At 37.0% G+C, this 21,249-nt stretch overlaps 1 protein-coding gene and 1 pseudogene across 1 annotated transcript; one reads left to right on the plus strand and one right to left on the minus strand.

The window, feature by feature from the left end:
* Positions 1-6,923: 6,923 nt before the first annotated feature.
* Positions 6,924-8,566, plus strand: LOC131149648 (fasciclin-like arabinogalactan protein 4). The gene has a single exon (XM_058100288.1). The coding sequence runs from the start codon at positions 7,051-7,053 to the stop codon at positions 8,299-8,301; it is 1,251 nt and encodes a 416-aa protein (XP_057956271.1). The 5' UTR covers positions 6,924-7,050; the 3' UTR covers positions 8,302-8,566.
* A 4,675-nt stretch (positions 8,567-13,241) lies between these two features.
* On the minus strand, positions 13,242-17,469 carry LOC131148058 (protein IRX15-LIKE-like; annotated as a pseudogene).
* Between the last annotated feature and the right edge of the window lie 3,780 nt (positions 17,470-21,249).

Consider the following 21,249-nt stretch of genomic DNA (forward strand, 5'->3'; position numbering starts at 1 on the left):
CAACAGGTTGACCGCTCGGTCGACCAATTAGATGTATATAGGTTATCCTTGGTCGACTGAACATCCTTGGGTCAATAAGTTGACCGCTCGATCAATCGACCAGAATTATATGGGCAACGCCCTGGTCGACCGAACCTACTAGTTCAAAAAGACTCGATCAATCGAACCGTGCAGATTTGGAAAATCGCGTTTGAAACCCTCAAGATGGTTGACCATACTTACAGTTCAATTTTTCCACGGTCGACTAAACTGGGACACTCGGTCAACCGAACTTGAGGTTCAGTTGACCGAACCTCTCAGGTTGGCGAATTTTTTACTGTAGTTAAACCGAGTTATTTTTTATTAAACATGATTAATATTTTCAAAAATACCCTTGTGTCCTTAACGATTATATTTTCCCTCATGTCTATATATATGAGCTCATTTGCTCAATTAGTGGGTGATTAGCATATTGATTAAGCAAAAAATCTTCTAATTTTTTCCAAGCCTATTTCTCAAGCACAAAGCCTATACACTCTCATACTACTTCCCTTTTCCTAATCCAAACCTTGTGAGAGTACCTTGAGGAATTATACTCCATTTCCATTGGCTTGAAACTCTCATTATATTCTTTGTTGTGTGATTTTTGGATTGAGAGTTGAGCTAAAGTTTTCCACCGGTTTAACTTAATAAATCTGGTGTGTGGGAAACTTTGAGGCTTGTGGGTCTTTGCATTCATATTACAAGACCCCTAAGACTTTTATTTTGTGGGGCAAAAATATTTTTTACAAGCTTTTTTAAACATCTCTTGTGCTAAGTATTTTGAGAAAATATTTTTGAGATTGTTTGATTACTTTTGCTAACTTCTTTGAAACCCTAAGTTGATATTGAGATATATTGTTTATACAAAGTTTCAAAGAAAAGCTTGTTGATACACTCTTGTGCATAATTGAACATAGAAATTATAATGAGTATTGACTGCACACATATACACCCTTGAGCTTATAATTCCTACATTATTGGTGTGTATTGATTATATTGTACATAGTGAGACATATCTACTTATGTAAGAAGCATTTTCGTGTACGTAAATTTTCACATATTTTGTATTCCAGGCACGGGCCTGAAGAGGGAGATTAACCTTGTTGAATAGTCTCGAATTGGCTTAGAACCGGTTAGGAAAATTAGGTGCACCATCTTGGTAAGGTGTAGGTTGAGGTCAGCTCCGTTAATTGACTTGGTTGTAAACGGTGCCGCTCCACCCGTTAAGTGAGCTTATAGTATAATCCTTGTGCGGGTGTGCCAAGCCGGGGACGTAGGCAGTATTGGCCGAACCCCCATAACATATTTGGTGTTGATTTTATTTTTCGCAATTTATGTTCGGCATCTAAATGTTTACGTTTATTATTTGAATATTTGTTTGGGATTTTGAATACATAAAAAGACCGTAGGTTTGTGAAATACCAGCTACTATATTAGTTAAACCTAGGAAGAATTTTTAGATATCCAATTCACCCCTCTCTTGGGATTACACCAAAGCTAACACGCCCTGAGATAGCCATAATCTCCCTACAATCTTGTATCAACGAATCTCCATCCCAAATATTTTCTTGGCTGAACCAAGATCCTTTGTGTCAAATTTCGTATACAACAAGTCCTTTAGTTGATTCAACTCAGTTAAATCTTTTGCAGCTATCAACATATCATCGACATACAATAACAAGAAAATAAGTGAGTCATCATCAAGTTTATTCACATATACGCAGCAGTCATACTCACATCGTTTGTAACCAATTTTGATCATGTAGGAATCAAACCGTTTATACCATTGCCTTGGAAACTGTTTCAGTCCATAAAGAGATTTCTTCAACCTACAAACAAAATTTTCTTTTCCCGGTTCAGTGAATCCCTCAGATTGAACCATGTAGATTTGTTCTTCCAAGTCACCGTGAAGAAACGTCGTCTTCACATCCATTTGCTCCAAATGAAGATCATAATGAGCTACTAACCCCAACACTACTTTGATAGAAGTATGTCGGACCACTGAAGAACAAATCTCATCATAATCTATCTCCTTCTTCTGTTAGTATCCTTTTGCCACCAATTGTGCCTTGAATTTCTCACCTTCCTTTTCTGATATTGCCTCCTTCTTCCTGTACACCCACTTGCACCCAATCGGTATCTTCCCATCTGGAAGTTCCACCAACTCCCAAGTTTGATTTTTACATAGTGACCCCTTTTCCTCAATCATTGCTCCTATCCATCTATCTTTCTCCTGGTCGTGCATTGTCTCTTGAAATGTAGTTGGATCGTTGCAATTAGTAATAAAAGCATAAGACACTAACTCTTCAAACCTATACATTGGCAAAGGCCGAATAGTGCATCTAGATCTTCTTAACGGAATATCATTGACTTTCCAAGCTAGAGCTCCCTGCAACCATGGGACTATGATCATTTCCGTTGCCTTGAGCTTCCAACTCCACCTGCACGATATGTTCATCACTGCCCCAGCTTTTTGGCTCTTATTTTTGTTCATCACATTCTTGAGTACGCTTCACCATAACCTTCTCATCAAAGACTACATCCCTACTGATCACCACCTTGTTTGCCACTGGGTCCTATAGCTTGTACCCTTTTACACCTATTGGATAACCCAAAAAAATGCAACGACGAGACTTTGGATCAAGCTTAGACCTTTCCTTACTAGACACGTGGACATTGGTTGGACACCCGAATACTTCCAATTTGGAATAGTCTACTACATTTCTCATCCATATCTCTTCCGCCACTTTACTCTTTAGTGATGCTCTTGGTGATCTGTTTATCAGAAAACAAGTCATACTAACTACCTCGACCCAGAAGTTCTTCGGTAGCCCTGTGTTCAATCTAAGACATCGATCCTTATCAACAAGAGTCCGATTCATCCGTTCTGCCACACCATTTTGTTGAGGTGTTCGGCAAACTGTAAAATGTCTCTTGATGCCCTGCTCCACACAAAACTCCATAAATCGAGAATCAGCGTACTCAGTCCCATTATCCGACCTTAAACATTTGATTCTCCTCCCCGTATGGTTCTCCACTTCAGCCTTCCAAATCTTAAACATGGCAAACGTACTTGATTTGTGACGCATGAAGTAAACCCAGACCTTCTGTGAGTAATCATCAATGAAACTCACATAATATACATGTCCACCATTTGATGCAACTCTAACAGGGCCCCAAACATCTAAATGTACATAGTCAAGAATATCCTTTGTTTTGTGAATAGCTGGTCTAAACTTTGCCCTGTTCTGTTTTCCAAGAACACATATCCTGCAAAATTCCAGCTGACATGATTTCAAGCCCTTTAAGAGTTTTCTCTTGTGTAGTTCTTTCATCTCATGTTCCCCCATATGCCAAAGACATATATGCCACAAGACGGTCTTATCTGATTCAGCATCCGCAGTTACAACTCCACCTATAATGGTAGTTTCCTACAACGTGTAAATATTCCCATCTAGTTTCTGCCATTTCATTACAGTCAGATTACCTTTCCATACGGTCAAGATTCCCCTATGGACTTGTAATTGAAGTCATTACAATCCAAAGTGCTAAGAGATATCAAACTCTTTCTCAACTCAAGTATATGTCTTATATTACACAATATTTTTACAGTACCATCAAACATTTTTATCTTTACATTTCCTATGCCAACGATCTTGCAAGAAGAATCATTACCCATAAAAACTGATTCAGATTTTACTAACCTGTAAGTGTTGAACCACTCCTTGTTCGAAGTCATGTGATAAAACATGCCGAGTCAAGTATCCAAGAGTTCGTTAGATTATCCGACTCTGTTGAAATTGATAGAACATCACCATCCGCTAAATCTTCTTCTTAAACAATATTCACAGATTTTGAAATCCCTTCATGTTTTTCAGCATTGCCCTTCTTCCAATCCGGACACTCCGATTTCACATGCCCCATTTTGCCACATTTATAACACTGGATTTCCTTCTTCTTCTTATATTGATTTCGGGATTTCTGATTAGACCCATTCTTAAACTTTCCTTTGTCTCGCTCATTACTAACCTTTACCACAAGTCCTTCTCCTTCATCACATATCTTCAACTTTTGATGAAAATTTAATAAGGCACTTGTTACCTCTTCCAGATCAAGAGTTTTTTTTCCCCACGTAAGAGTGGTCACAAGATTTTCATAGGTATGAGTCGAGGGCAAAAAATTTAACAGCATCAAAGTCTTATCATCCTCATCAAACTTCACATCAACCCTCATCAAATCACTTATAGTGTGATTAAAGGCATTAATGTGTTGATCCATACTTGATCCTTCAACCATCTTAAGTTAATACAAACGCTGCTTAAGAAAAAAATTGCCATTGAGGGATTTAGACATGTATTGACTTTCTAAATTTCACCAGATCGACACTGGAGAATCTTCATCCATCACTTGATAGGGAACTTCGTCGGCCAAACACAAGCGTATTGTAGACATTGCTTTTGCTTTCAATTCTACCCATGTTGTCTCATCCATTTCTTTCGGTTGAGTATTAAGCAAAACCTTAGCCATTCCTTGTTGCGCAAGAATGTCCTTCACTCTCCTCTGCTATAAACCGAAATTCCCAGTTTCATCAAATTTGACAACGTCAAATCTTGTAGAAGACGATCCCGATGCCATAACAAAAATCGCTCTGATACTAATTTGTTGAGATATGGATCAAATAATGAAATGCACAGTGGAATAAACAAGTAAATGTAAATAATACACAACCAAAACAAGATCAATACGAAGATTTACGTGGTTTAGAAAAACCAACATCCATGGAAGCAATGACACACAAATTTCACTATGAAAATCAAAATGTACATAATACACTTCTCAAATGATCACTCACCCACTCAAAATATGCCCAGATGACATATATAGAGGTTCCTCGGAGGTTTCCCCTCGTTTGCCTAACCACCTAATGTTTAAAAATTCAAATTTCTGAAGAAACTGTCGCAGTCCAGGTGCCTCTCATCGACAAACATAAGGCTTTGTCGACGAGACCAAGAAGAACCTTTGTCGACAAATACAAGGCTCTCGTCGACGATGCTAAAAGTCTGAAATTTCATGCTCTTGATAATTATTCGTTGACGAACTTCAGAGCCTTCATTGACGAACCTTTGTTGTCCCCTCATCGACGAACACATGGCCTTCATTGATGAGGCCTGTTGTGCTGCCCCCTTTATGTTTTTCCTTCTTCCGTCTTTGCTTATTAAAACAGAAGTATAAGAGCCACAAATAACAATATATAATACAATTTTACTACTTGCAGTCTATGTTCATAATATGAAAAAACTCATGTTGTCACACATTATTATTAATTTATTTTCCTTATTGAGAGATGTCTCACCCTAACATTACAAATATTTCAGGAAATGTCGGCAGACGAGTAGAGCGAGCTCCACAATAGAGGAGTTAGTAGCTACTACCCAGTTGTAGGGTAAGTAGTCGGGTCAAACTCATAAATTTTTTGGAGTATATATGTGTATATGTAGAGACAGTGAAACTTTGGTATTTGTATATATGTAAAGTGTATTTTGGTTCTGCTGGTTAGGTAAAATGTATGTATAAATAGGCAAATCCTTAGTACCTATGGGTCTAGGTTAACTTTGATGGTATGTCATGATATCAGAAGTATTATGATAATATTATTAAAAAAATAGTAGAAATTTTGGGTCATTACACGGACCCTTCTCCGCGACGTTTGGACACATGTGAACTAACATTGAAAATTTTCTGCATGCAAGTGTATGGAGAAGATCCACAACAACAACCCAAGAATAAAAACCAATTTTAACTTGTATTTTCTTTTAAAATGTATTTGTAAAAGCCTATGTATGAATAAATGACATTTTGTACAAAAAATTTGATTAATGAAAACTTCTTTCAGCGAGATGAGATCGAGAGACACGAGAGACCCAATTAAGTAAAGATCTTTGATGACAACTATTGACTAAAAAGAACTAAGATTAAAGAAAAAAAAAAACCCCCCTCTTTAAGTTTTGCTATATAACAATAAGATAGAATAGGGTAGGCTTCTTGCAAAGCTTCACAAATAAAGTCGACTTTTGTTTTACGAGAAGGTGTTGTAACTTTAAACCTTTCAAATACATCACTTCTCTCTTTCGTTCTCTCAACAATACATGTAAGAGGCAAATAAGAAAAAACTCAAGTTGCATTGCAACAAAAAATAACATCCAAACATCTTTGAAGAAGAGTAAATAAATGTTAATCAGTTCCATTAGATTCGTTTGATTGATAATTAACATCTAAAATGGGATTCCCTAAAAATAAATTATGAAAAAGAAAAAAGTCTACATCACTTAAAATTAACAATAGATTTCAATGTTTGTTATTAAAAATAATGTCTTTCTCTATTTTAAAATGGTCCAAATCTCCTAAGGAAATTAAATCCTTTCTCCAAATTCCATTTGAGGCCCAGCCAATAGGATAAGGCTCCTTAATTTAAAATTTGAAATAAAATTTTGTTTTAATTTCAATAATTCCATGACGAGGAGAGGTATGACGTAAGATAAGTATTTCACTTTTTAAGAAATAAAAATGAAATTTCTCTGCATTTGGTCAATTATTAATTGGAACTGCTTCGCATCTGCTATTAAATGCCACCTCCTCGTTTTCCATTATTTCTCCTTTATTATTATTATTATTATTATTTGCACTCTGATATTTGCACTTTTTAATTCCCCTTTAATTTTGTATCCAGTTTTCCCCATTTTTACAGCTGGCAGTCCCACGAGTTCACACGTTTCAGGTCCACAGAGCGAAGACGTGTTAAATCCCAGGCCGCGCGTAGGAAAGAACTTTGGAGTTATTAACGGAAATGCCACCGACATCAACATCAACATCCACATAATCATCATTATCATGGTCAATATGACAACCACACCATCATCCATCATCCATCATCCACCATCCATCCTCATCCCCTTCACTCACTCACTCACTCCTTTCCTCATTTCTCTTCCTGAACTAAATCGCTCTCTCTTTCTCCACGCCCAGCCCACAATGGCGTCTCTTTCTGTTTCCCGTTTTGCCCTTACCATCCTCCTCTATTTCCTCCTTTCGTCCCCCACATTCGCCGCCGCCCTCAACATCACCTCCCTCCTGTCCCTTTACCCAGACCTCTCCGCCTTCGCCGCCCTCCTCGCCAACACCTCTGTCGCCGCCGATCTCACCGACCGCTCCTCCCTCACCCTCCTCGTCGTCCCCAACCGCTACCTCTCTTCACCGCCCGCCGCCGCCCGCCGCGCGGCCCCCTCCAACTTTGCAGACGTCCTCCGCTACAACGTCCTCCTCCAATACCTCTCCCCCTCCGACCTCGCCCAGATTCCGGCCACCGGGAAACTTATCACGACCCTCTACCAGACCACCGGCCGCGCCACCGACAACTTCGGCCTCGTCAACATCACCCGCAACCCCCTCACCGGCGCCGTCTCCGTCTCGTCCCCAGCCTCCAACGCAACCATTCTCTCCAACGTCACCGCCGTTCCGTACAATGTCAGCATATTCGCCGTCGATTCGCTCCTCGTGCCGTACGGACTCGATCTCCTGGCGTCGGAGAGCAGACCCCCCTTGGGATTGAACATCACGAAGGCACTGATCGACGGCCACAACTTCAACGTCGCCGCGTCGATGCTGGCGGCGTCGGGAGTGGTTCAGGAGTTCGAGGCCGACGAGGGTGGGGCCGGTTTGACTCTGTTCGTGCCCACCGACGACGCCTTCGCCGATCTGCCGACAACAGAGAGGTTACAGTCATTGCCGGCGGATAAGAAAGCCATCGTACTCAAATTCCACGTCTTGCATTCTTACTACCCACTGGGTTCGCTCCAGTCGATCGTGAACCCGGTTCAGCCAACGGTGGCAACGGAGGACACCGGCGCCGGAACATTCACTCTGAACATCTCGAGGTTTAACGGGTCGGTGGTGATCAGTTCGGGAATAGTTCAAGCATCCGTGACGCAGACCGTGTTCGACGAAAAGCCGATGGCCATTTTTGGGGTTTCTAGGGTTCTATTACCCAGAGAGATCTTCGGGAAGAACGCAATAGATATTGGGGGTGGTGGTGGTGCTCCGCCGCCGGGTATTTTATTATCGCCGCAAACTTCACCTGGGATGTTCAGCCCACCGTCTCGGCTCTCATCTCCGCCGGGTTTCCGGGAAGAGATCCGATCGGGAGCTACCACCACGAATGACCTGCACAAGAGCTGCATCATCGTCACCGTATGCTGTTGTATAGGGCTGTATTTATTGGTGTGAAATCATTTATATCTTTTCTCATTGTTATTAATTTTTTGGGGGGGGCGGGGGGTGGGTTGGTCAATTTTTTGCAAATTTTCATACGAGTAAATTAATTCGGCTCCAAAATCAGCCGTTTTTATTAATTTTTTCCCCTGTTATCCATGGGGAGGAGGAGGATGGAACAATGTAGCTCCAAAGGCACCATTTTTTCCCCCCTTTTTTCTGGATCTGCAATTTATAATTGTAATTTTCAATGTAAAAAGAGTTTGAATTTTTGGTGTTACAGATTGATTGTTGATTGGAAGAAGAGAATCTTGTTTCCTTCCATCGATTTTCCTGACAATTTTTAGCACTGTCCTAATTCTCAATTCTCAAACTCCTTTCGATCTCTCTCCCCCCCCCCCCAAAAAAAACTTTTCCTCCACCAAATCAGAAAATCCAGACGCATTAAATCCGCAGATTTCTCGGAATTGGAATTGGAGACGGAATCGGAAGAACGGACTCAAACGTGGAATTCTTGAAAAGTTCCAAGTTCAAAGACCCCAATTTTTGCTTTGTCATAAAGGCCAAAGCAATAGACAGACCCACAGTTCTTAGTTGTACGAGCACACGCTTCCATCGGAGCCACCCACCGCCTGCGGCGGCGGGAGTGATGAGTCGGTGAGATGTGGGGGGCTACTTTGGTAAAAGGAAAGCTAGAATGGGCATCGAGAGCAGGGAATCCAGTTTGGATCGCAATGACATTTTCTGCCAAAAAAAAAAAATATCCTTTGGTACGGTGACGCAATTAGTGGGGAACACTGGAAAGTGACGACGGTGGACAGGGGAAAGGAGACGGAAAGGTGCGGGAAGGGTCCCACGGCAAAGCGGACGGTGGTGATGAGGGGGGCGATGTGTTGGAAAGCTGCTGTGAACCGTGGGATTGCAATCGGGGGGCGGCAGGAATATAGGGTGGTGGTTGCTCGGATGGGATTGGGGGTGTGTGAGTGTCCCTATTAGGGCACTTTCTGTATTTAACAAAGCATGATGGGATTGGGATGGTCTTTTTCCAGAATATGGCCAATTGGACTTTTGGCGAGTTTTTTTTTCTTCTCTATTTATCTTTATTTTAAAATAATATATTAAATAATATTCCATTTAAAAAAATATTTATCAAAATAACGTTTACATAATCTCGCTACTTAGTTCAACATCAAGTCAGCGAGATTTGTATGCCACGCGTCAACACTCAATTAAGCTATCATTTAAATCTTGTTGCTCGGTCTAACAAGATTTTACTGTGTATTTAATTTTTTTTATTAATAATTCAAAATATGTTATTTTTTTAAAAAATTTTAATTATAATTTGTAACATGTATTGTTTCAATTTTTTGTATTCTCCTTATTTATTTATTTATTATAATAATAAATCAAATTTTTGGAGCCAAAAATCATTCATTAATTTAAATTTTCACATAGAATAAATTAAAAATTTTAATTTAATTAAAATATTATTTTTATCATAAATTAATATAACAGCCATACATTATAGATGTATACTAATAACAAGATAATTTTTAATTAAAAATAATTATTAACTAAAAATCTGAATAATTCTAATTAAAATATTATTTTTATCATAAATTAATATAACAGTCATACATTATAGATGTATACTAATAACAAGATAATTTTTAATTAAAAATAATTATTAACTAAAAATCTGAATAATTCTAATTTAAATTATATTTAAAACTAATAATAACACTTATTTAAATACAATCAAATGTCACTTATAATTTTAGGGCTTCTCCAATCCAACACTAATTATCAACACTTATTAAATTAAACAGTTTTATATAAGAAATTCCAAAACACTTATTTATTTGTCTTGATTGTAGTAGATCATACAATTTATGCATACAGAATTCGTGGTACTTATTTGGCGTCACCATTATGAATTTCATGTAAGTATTATTTAGAAAGACGTGTGGACGTACCATCCTTGCAGCCTCAATGTCTTCTTTCCTAACTATCGTTTCCCCTCTTCTTCTTCTTTCTTTTGAAGATATAAGAGATCATCAACAGTGGTTTTGATCAGAGTATTTTTTAGGTGCTTGATCCGTTTTGTTCAGGTAATTACATTCAGTTTTGATCTTATTTTATTTGTCGTTTTAAGCACTTATGTATATACGTCTCTTCTCATAATTGTTTAGAAAAGTTGAAAGCTCCAACCTACTTTCAGACTATACATTCTGGATGTCCTGAAACTGTATCTCTCATTTGATGTGGTCTTCTAGATTTGTACGCCGTGTGTGTATGAGATTTGTTTATTCTCTCTTTCACTTGTACGTCAAAGGAATATTGTAGCGGTAGATACCATGTTTTCAAATTTGAACTAGTGCCTAACTAAAACACTGCTATTTATTTCTTTTTCCGTCTTCTGGGGTCTTGTGGGTTAGGAGATATAAACAAATTCTTAAACTGACTATTTAACGATCCAAAATCTCAGTTACATTTTCACATGTTATTGAGATGGGATAATTAGATTTATTTACGTCTTTCAACCATGTATGCCAATTGTAATTATTTTAGTGTTTGCTTTAATTTGCAGAGAACCACAATGTCCACAAATTACCATGTGTTGTTAGATGATGTTGGTTTTTCTGCAGATGATCCGTAGGATTTTGTTCATTCTTTGTCACATGTGTAAGTAGATTCGGGTTATTGTAACTACTCAAATGATGGTTATTGAATAGTTTTAATTAAAAATAATCTTGTTATTAGTGTATATTTATAACGTTTTTTTTTTAGTGTATATTTATAACGTATGATTGTTATATTGTTGACTAGTAACTCCCATTGCCCATATTCAATCATGCACTTTGAATGGAAGCCTTTGAGAAAAGGGAATTATTTTTTAATTAAAAAACTCGCCATTTGGCCATTCTTCGGCTTTTGGCTTTTAGTGCTATATATATTTTTAATAAAATGGAAGCCTTCGAGAAAAGGGAATTTTTTTTCTTAATTTATACTTTTCTCTATTTTAAATATTATAAAAATAAGAATTAGTTCTTATAGTATTAAACATTTGTGACTAATTGCATGTAAAAATTGATTTTTTTTTTCAAAAAAAATTATTATGTATTTTGAACGAAATCACCGACTTCTACTAAGGTTCGATAAAGAAGGACAACTTCCCTAATGTTTTAGAAACTTCATTTAACATGTTTGGGATTGTGAAAAAGTCATATACCTTGTTGATATTGGTCAAAAAGAAATAAAACTTTTCTCATAAAGGGACTTTTTTGAACCAAGCCTTTAGGCGAGTCCCTGAAATTCTTAATTTTTCAAGAATTTTTAAAATTTTTGTACAAGTACCTATTTTTTGTTTGTTAAATCTCATGAGAAGGTTAATGTCTTTTACCCTTTTTTTTTTAACAAGAAACTTTGAAAAGTGAATTATATATTTATATAGGGCACACGTGTGTGCTTTATAACTTTTAAATTTCTATTAATTAGATGAGATGAAAAGTTATAAAGGTAATTTAAAATTTTAAAAGTTTAAAAGTAAAATAATTTTCTTTTACAAAAATATTAAAAAATATAGAGATTTTAAAATTTAAAATTATCTATATATATATATATGTGTGTGTGTGTGTGTGTGTGTGTGTGTGTGTATTGAAAATATTATTATTATTATATGAAAGATTTGTTTGGAATTATATATAAATAGTGTGCATTATTAATATCATTCTCACTACATATTTATTTTTAATGTATTAATTGATAATTTTATTTAAAAAAAAATTTATTTTTTAATTTTTATTTTATAAGTAAAAAAAATTTAAAAATGACAAATTCATTGTTAAAATGATGCAGGTGTAATGGTATTTTCAAAGTGAATAATATATCTTTTTTTTTTTTTTTCCGTGCTATTTTGCTTCATCACGTTTGGGTCAATGTTGGCCCAACTAGGTTGGGCTGGGCTGCTCTAGAAAATGCCACAATGAGAGATTAGGCATGGCATGGGTCTGAGTATATTGGGCCCATATTTGTCAATTCAGATGAAATTTAATATAATTTAATATTGCATTTTATTTAAATTTATATAAATTCAAATTTTAATTTTAAAATTCACTATTTCTTTGATGAAGAAACCATATCTATGATATTTTTCCAAAAGAAAAGAAAAAGAAAAAGAAGCCATAGACGCAGAAATTTAAAATGGAAGTTCAAAAGAGTTGGGCTCATAAACTAATTTGGGCTGCTAGGGAAATGGGCTGGATGGCTTGTTGTCTTTTATGGGTCAACTTGTTGAGAAGTCAAGCTTATTAGGCCCAATTGCACCTGTAAATTGGGCTGCAACGCCCTATTAGTGATTTTATTAAATGGGTGATTATGCTTGTTTTAATCATATTTTAGTGTTGAAAAAAAAATAAAAAATGTATATTTGTGATAAAATAAAAAGCAAAATATTTTGAGTGGTTTTAAAGCATCACGTCTATGGTGTGAGGTGATGTCTCAAACCACTTCTATTGTAGCATGTCACATGCGACTTACTTATAAATCAAAATGTGAAAAAAAGAAGAGGAGTAAATCTTGTCAAATCTATATATTTAAATATTATTTTAATTTAAATTATTTAAAAATAATTCAGACTGGACATTTTTTTTTTCCCAAATTGATGTGTTTCAAATAACACTGGTTCAGTCACCGTTTATTAAATAAAAAATGCTAGTTCATCTAATGGTTTTTAATTGATACATAATCTGTTAGATTAAAAAACACTATACATAGTAGCATTTTTGGCTAAAAACACTAGTTGGTATAGCATTTTTTACATGCTTAATTTGCCACTTGTGCTCTCTCACCCCCCCCCCCCCCCTTTTTTTCTATTTCTCTCTTCTCTACCTTTTACCTCTCTACTCCTGCAAATTTTGCCTTCCCAACCACTATCCATTCGCAAACTCCAAACATCACTCTTCTGCAACTTCGCCTCTGCCATCTTCGGCACTTGCCATGACCTCAAATGCAAAAAAAAAATGCGGCTTTGGCGCCTTGTTTTTGGTTTCTAATTTGCAGATAGAAATTAAGTTTCGAATCTGAAGTGATTTCTAAAAACAAAAACAAATATCAAAATCATTTTAAGTCATTTTTGTACTTTCTGCATTCTCTAAAACCTCTCTCTCTCTCTCTCTTGCTATCCGTTAAGGCGACAAAGACGAAGGTGACGATGTGGGGTTCTTGCAGAATTGAAAAGGCATCAGCTTCAACCTTCTTCAACACAAAATGCCCCAACAAATCCATAGGTTCCACAAGATTTTCTTCGCACAAGAACTCCTCACTACACACTCTTTCTACTTCTTAGTAAAAATTGTGCCCGAACACATGAGTTTGGGGCCTTTCCTCTTTCTTGCTTCTCGCCAAGATGCCATCGGTGAAGATCGTCGACATTCTTCTCGGTGCTAATGAGGAATATCCATGCAGCTCGTCCACAAGAATCACATTTCAACCCACTTCGTATATGTGATTTGGGAAATCTTTAATCCTAAGTCGGCATTTCGAGAATAGGAGGTTCTGCACCGGCCAACACTTGTTCCGAACCTAACATTTCACTGATTCCAAGAGTTCCACAACTCCCCTGTCACAACATCCCGGAGAAGGGTCCAAAATGGCGAGGCATAATAATAATATAAGTTTGATGGAGTTGTCACTAACCTTTTATTTACCTAAGTGCAGTTAGCTTACCTAATTACTATTTATTGATTGATCTTCAGACTAATTCTAGGCCAAAGAATCAATAGTCTTGGTCTGTATTTACTAAAGTTGGGATCGGGAGTTCAGTTATGTAAGGGGAAGGTACTAGCACCACCTACACACTCATTCTACGAATGGTACCTAATTAACCATTAATTATCCCTAAATTGAATCTAATAGTCTTTAATTAACTCCTTAAAAAATAAATAAATATTAAAATTTTAAAATAATATATAAAATAAGGTTCGATTTAGGAATGTCGAATAAGACCTCCAAAGGAGGGAATCTTATTAGATAAACCTCTCTCAGAACTAATATAGGTGAGGTTTGAAATACCTCTTTACTCTTTTTTAATCATTGGGACGTACACACACAAAAATAAAATATGTAAAGATAATAATCAAACAAATTCATCAAATTTGATAAAAAAAAGAGTCTTTAAAACATTTTCAAGTTTCCAATTTTTTTTAAGAAATTCTAAAAATTTTCCAACACTTTGTTTACAATTTTTTTTGGATTTTTAAAGATTTTTTTCTTCATTTTTGATATTTTTATTTTTCATTTTTTTGTTATCCGAGTCAAAATAACTAAAATAAATTTTATTTATTTTTCCTGATTATTTTAAAATTAAAAATTAATTTTAAAATTAAATAAGTAAACCAGCGATTTGAACGGGTTAAACTAGTTCAATGGGTCAAACTGGGTTGACCCAGTTAAAATAGAGAGGTCACGTGTCAACCAGCGGTGGCGCACTCAGGACCCAAATGCGTAGCCCTGAGCGTGCCACGTGTACGGTGACACATATTCCACTTGTATATAAAAAAACCATTTTTTTTTTCTCTCCTTTTTTTTCTCTGCTTCTGTTTTCTCTTTCTTCTCTCCATTGCACAACTCTCTATCCGTCTCTATTTTCTCTTCACTCTCCCTCTCTCTCTTTTTCATTCTCTGTTCCTTTGACCTTTCTTTCTTCTCTCTGTTTTGTTGATTCGAATGTGTAGTGGAAACACACACAACTCGAATCGGAACGAGTAATGCAAGCAACAAATGATGAATATACGAAACAAACAATCACAATGAGGATAAAGAAAAGCAATAAAAATAAAGACACAAGAAATTTACGTGGTTCAGTAATTTGCTTACGTTCACGGGAGCAAGCGACTGATTTTCACTATTAGATTTTAAATCTTACATCAAGGGTTACAAATATAGTTTATATACTAACCATATGCGTACGGAAGACTTAGACTATTTCTAAAACACTTTGTAGCAATCCCCGGAGGGAAATCCTCTTAAATCTCCCAATCTACTGATATTCCAATTCAAAATCCATGATTTGCGCTGAACACAATTGTTGACAGTTTCGAAAAATCGTCGACAATATGGATTGAAATCGTCGATGGTTATTTGCTGAGAGTTGTTTCTTCTGCAGACTGAAACCATCGATCATCGTCGACCAAATAGTTGACAATTTCTTCATGCAACCAACTTCCTTGTTCTTTGCATCACCATGCTTTTCCAGCGCATGTGTTCCACTCAATATGAGCCATATCTCTAACATGTATTTTCTTTATTTCTTCTCTCTCCACGCTCTCTCTCTCTCTCTCTCTTGCAAATCACTCTCTATCTTTCATTCTTTCTTGTTTCTCACTAGAATTTGGATATTTCTCTCTCTCTCTCTCTCTCTCTCTCTCTCTCTCTCTCTCTCTCTCTCTCTCTCTCTCTCTCTCTCTCTCTCTCAGGCTTTGACTCAAGAGTAGGAGCAAAGAACATCAAATCCAAGCTCATAATGATAAGTATCTATTTTTATTTTGTTCTTGTTGTTATATGATTTTTATGAATTTCCTCGAATATTCTTGCATTTTACCAAGATCCAAATAAATATTGGGGGTTGATTGACCTGGAGTTTGGGTTAAGGTTAGGGCTAGGTTAAGTCAGTGAATTGGGCCTAGGGTAATTAGGATTAAGTTTGGGTTGGTCTTGATTAATGGGCCATGGGACTTGGGCTCCGGCTATGGTTGAATTGGACCATAAGCATAGGTTTGGACTATGGTTGAATTAGGTCAGGCCCTATTGGGCCTTGTGATTTTGTGATTAAAATTGAAAATGGATTGGGTTAATGGATTAGGCCTAAGTTTAGGTGGGTTGGGTCAAAGGTAAATGGTCAATGGACCTAGCTAGGTCCAAGTTGGACTTGGGGTTTTGGGTCTTCGAGTCAGCTGATTAAGATCCGAGTCAAGTTGACTCGGATCCTGGGTCAAATTTCAAGTAATTGGGTATGGATATTTGGATTTTGGTCAATATTTGGGTCTGGTTATATGAATCTTAATCTAGATATGGGTATTTGGGGTTTGGCTTTCGAATCTGAGTAGATATCCCAATATGTTTTTTACCTTTACTTTTAGATCAAACTGAATTAAAATTTTAATCACATCACAAAATTTTGAATCTAAGATTCTGCAACTTTAATTATCCAAGAAAACACAACAGAATTAAACAAAGTTTAGGGAACCAACCTCTATCTTTTAACTCCTTCAAACTTTAAGCCCACTGCTTTGAATCTCTACTACTAACGCCTTTAGTGCTTGTGCCTTTTATCCCACTTCCATCTCTCTCTTTTCAAACTTCAAGTTCCTATAGTACTCTCAAATTTTCTCCCTATTCTTTCAATGAGCAATTCCCCCTTTTTTCTTGTCTCTGTATCTCAATCTTTGTGTGTGTCTATGTCTCAATTTCCAACTCTCAATCACTGTATCTATCTTAGCCTTCGTGTCCTTTCTTCCCTTAGAAGCCCGCTATTTATAGACTCGAGGAATCCAATTCAATCAATTCTCACTGCATTTAACTGATCAATCTCATTTAAATTGATAGCTCAAATTATGCTTGCATTAAACTCATATTCTGCCCACATGTTAATTGTGCAATTCTATATGTCTAATTGCATGATTTCCTTTTGTGCTTGCAGGTTTGAAGCTGAAGATGCTGACCCATTTTTATTTCATTTTTCCTTTTCGACTTTCTTTTTATTTTCCTTGTAAAATTCATTTTCCCTATATTATGAATTTTTTTTTTGTATTTTCTCATTTTATGGAATTAATGAATTTTTTCCAATTTGTGTTATATAAGTCCCGAACAAAATAGGGTGTCTACATCCCTAGCCTTCGTTACGTACTACACGTCGTAGGCTTCAATGTTCGGGTGTTTCTTCTCAAAGCTGGCAACAAATTACTTGCTCTTGTCTAGGAATATGGTGCGGCCGCAAGGGTTGAAGGCTTTTTAAAGTAGGGTCTTGTGGGTGAGCCCGAAGTTGAGGAGGTTGCAAGGGGCAGCGCAGCCATAGAGGATGACAGCGATGGAGGACATGCAATCGGTGGCTTTGGAGGCAATGACGTAGTGTGAGGAGCGCATCGGCGAAGGTTTCATAGGGAGCGTTAAGGGAAGCAGTGCCATTTGTGGTGTTGACGAGGGAGGACCAATTAAAAAATACTATATGAATCAACATTTTTAGTTTAATAATTCAACGTTTTTTTGACATGCATCAATTTGGGGAAAAAAGTTCAGTCCAAATAATTTTTAAATAATTTTTATTAAAATAATATTAAAATTATGAAAAAGAAAACTCTTATTAGTTTACATTTCTCGACACCTAGTCAAAATGACAAAATATTTTTTAAAAAATTTTCAAAAAGAAATAGAAGGCTTATAAGTCAGTGTTATTATATTTTAACATTTTGAAAAAAACATACTAAAATGAATAGTAAGTGTGCATTTATGGTAAAAAGAAACAAAAGTGCTAAACATTTGAATCAAGAAATGAAAGCATTGAAGGGGACCATAACTCATAAGTCATGGTTCAACCTATTTGACCAATCCAACTTGTACAGTAGAAGGATAAAAAAGGGAAAGGTGATTTGGTCATTGGATTTGAATTTGGATTTTATGACTTTTGTTTGGGGGATGGACTTTAGGAGGTAGGGTGGGAAGTGAACATCTATTTTAGGTGTATTTGGATTAGTTTGACCATTGATAGTAGACTCTTTGGAGTAGAAATGTCAACAAGGGTAGGAGAGGATTTGCGTGGCTATTCCAAAAAGTTAAGCTTAAAATAGAAATCAAATTTGAATTATAAACACCTTTCTAGATAGCACTTGGGAAGTATAAATTTTAAATTTTAAAATTTTAAAAAATTAATATAATTTTATATTATATTTTGTCTATGTTAGCATATCTCCCTAATTAAGTTGATTGACCAATTTCCATGATTTGTGTTATTAGAGCATGATTTGTGTAATTAACATTAATGTCATTAATGATTTACCTTTGTGAGCTTGCCTCCTTCGCCTATAAAAGGATGACCCTTGTATAGTTTTATATGTACAAAAATAATGAAGTTATTTACAACTCTTTCTTTCTTCTCTTAGTTTTAACATGGTATCAGAGCCAAGTTTGGTTCTTGACCACTAGTTGGTGTCTTTCTTTTGGTTCCGCCACTCTCTTGCCACTGGTATTCCAATACCATAAATTGATTCTATTGCTCGAGAGTTTTTTGCTTGGTGCAAAAATCATTCCAATCCGATGCTGCACGCCTCACGAGCACAGTCACTAACAGCCAGACATTGCCGCATCTGTCGCCACTCGCCGTCATCTCCAGCGACCTTCCAGCAATTTCTAGCCACCATCCACCACCACTTTCGGTGGAGTTTCGGCGAAGTTGGTTTTCTTTGACTAGTTTTTCATGCTCATTCCATTGATGCCCTCCTTTTGCTCTAAATAGGTTAGTATTATCATTTTTTTTTCTTGTTATGGTTTCTTTAAATGATGTTGCTCGTCCTATAGAGATTGTTTTGAATGGCTCCAACTACAATGTGTGGGAATAATAAATGTCAGTTTTTCTGATTGGTCGGAGATTATGGAGTTTTGTCACTTGAACAAAACAAAAACCCACAAATCTGACAAGCAATCCACAAAAGAGTTTTCACTTTCAACCACTAGAGTTTCGCTCTCAACTTTTCTCCGCATCCCTTCTAGAATCCTTTTGGGGAGAAGCTATTCTTACTACTGTTTACACTATTAATTGGGTTCCAACCCCTACTTTTTCCAATAAATCACCATATGAGGTCCTCTATGTAAAGGTACCTGATTATTCTCTTCTCAAAGTATTTGGTTGTGCTTGCTTTGTTTTACTCCCACCTCATGAATATACAAAACTTGAACCTCACTCTCGTCTTTGTTGCTTTCTTGATTATGGCATTGAACACAAGGGTTATTGGTGCTATGACCCTATAGCGAAGCGTTTTTGAGTCTCCCGACATGTTTAGTTTTGGGAACACAAAATGTTCGCTAGTATCTCTGCACTCTCATCCGATTGTCCCTCATACTCTCCCATTTTCACTGACCATGCCATAGATCCCTCACCAGATTTTTCCTCTAATGCAGGTCATGACAGCTCATCGGGTGATCACTCCACATCTGCCTCTCACGAACCTGGACCATCTGATGATCATGACATCACATCCACTCTAACAGAGTCCTCTGATTTGGATGTCTGTCGTTCTAGTAGGGTAAGGGCACCTCCTACCTATATTAGTGATTATCACTATTTTTATACTCTTGACCCTCTTCACGAGCCTCGCAATTATCGCAAAGCTTGTTCTGTTCTTGTTTGGTAGCAAGCTATGTCTGAAGAACTTGACGTACTTCACAAAATTCATACTTAGGACCTGGTTGACCTACCTCCTAGAAAGACTGTAGTTGGGAACAAATGGGTGTATAAAAGGAAAACGAACTCTGACGGTTCTAAAGTAAGACATAAAACTTTTTTAGTGGCAAAGGGCTTTACTCAAGAGTATGACATTGATTATGAGGAGACATTTGCCCCTGCTGCTTGTATTACCTCCATTTGGTCCCTGTTGGCTGTTGCCTTTGCTCAACGATGACCTTTATTTCATATAGATGTCAAGAATGCCTTCTTACATGGTGATTTGGATGAGGAGGTATATATACAGCCTCCTTTAGGGTATCCTCATCCTCCTAGTAAGGTCTGTCGTCCTTGACTGGCATTATATAGGTTTAAGCAAGCTCCCCGTGCTTGGTTTGCCAAGTTCAACTCCACTGTTGCACAACTTGGGTTTGCTTTTAGCCCCTATGATTCAACTCTTTTTACTCGACACACTGATACTGGCATCACTATCCTACTATTTTATGTTAATGATATGATCATTACTGGTGATGATACTTCTGGTATTCATGAGCTTAAATAGTTTTCGTGTCATCAGTTTAAGATGAAAGACCTCGGTTCTCTTAGCTACTTCCTCGGCTTAAAGGTGTCCCCTACCTTTGATGGCTACTCTTTGACCTAAGCCAAGTATGCTTCTGATCTTCTCACATGTGTTGGTCTCATAGGTTGTAAGATATCTGATAGTCCTCTAGAGCTCAACATCAAACTCCATCCTACTGATGGGGAGCTCCTTCCTGAATCCACTCATTATTGACAGCTTGTTGGGAGCCTGATTTATCTCATTGTCACTAGACCAAACATTGCCTATGCAGTGCACCTTGTTAGCCAGTTTATGTCGGCTCCTCGTTCTTTTCACTATGCAGTTGTTCTTTACATCTTACGCCATATGAAGGGAACATTATTTCATGGGCCTCATTTTTCCTCTCACTCATCCTTGACGTTACAGGTTTATTCAGATGCTGATTGGGCAGGGGACCCTACTAATCGCCGGTCTACCACTGGTTTCCTTTTTCTACTTGGTGACGCTCTTATATCTTAGTGGAGCAAAAAGCAGACTGTCACTAAGGCTGAGTATCGGGCCCTTGTTGATACTACTTCTGAGATTTTTTGGCTTCTCCAAGATATGAGTGTTCCTCAGCCCTCGAGCACTCCGCTTTATTGTGACAATCATAGTGTTGTATAGATCACTCATAACGATGTCTTTCATGAACGCACCAAACACATCGAGATCGACCATCATTTTGTGCGTCATCATCTTCAGGAGGGGACACTTCGCCTTTTGTCAGTTCATTCAGCTGATCAGTTGGCTGATATCTTCATAAAGGCTCATCCACCTGGTCGTCATCGTGCTTTAGTTTGCAAACTCTAGTTGGCATCTTCGATACCACCTTGAGTTTGAGGGGGAATGTTAGCATATCTCCCTAATTAAGTTGATTGACCAATCTCCATGATTTGGTGAATCTCCATGATTTGTGTAATTAGCATTAATGTTA

The sequence above is a fragment of the Malania oleifera genome, chromosome 2 (assembly GCF_029873635.1).
Source record: "Malania oleifera isolate guangnan ecotype guangnan chromosome 2, ASM2987363v1, whole genome shotgun sequence".
Lineage (NCBI taxonomy): Eukaryota > Viridiplantae > Streptophyta > Magnoliopsida > Santalales > Ximeniaceae > Malania > Malania oleifera.

Excerpts from the sequence above, each read along its gene's own strand:
- LOC131149648 (XM_058100288.1), top strand. The coding sequence starts at position 7,051 with ATGGCGTCTCTTTCTGTTTCCCGTTTTGCCCTTACCATCCTCCTCTAT.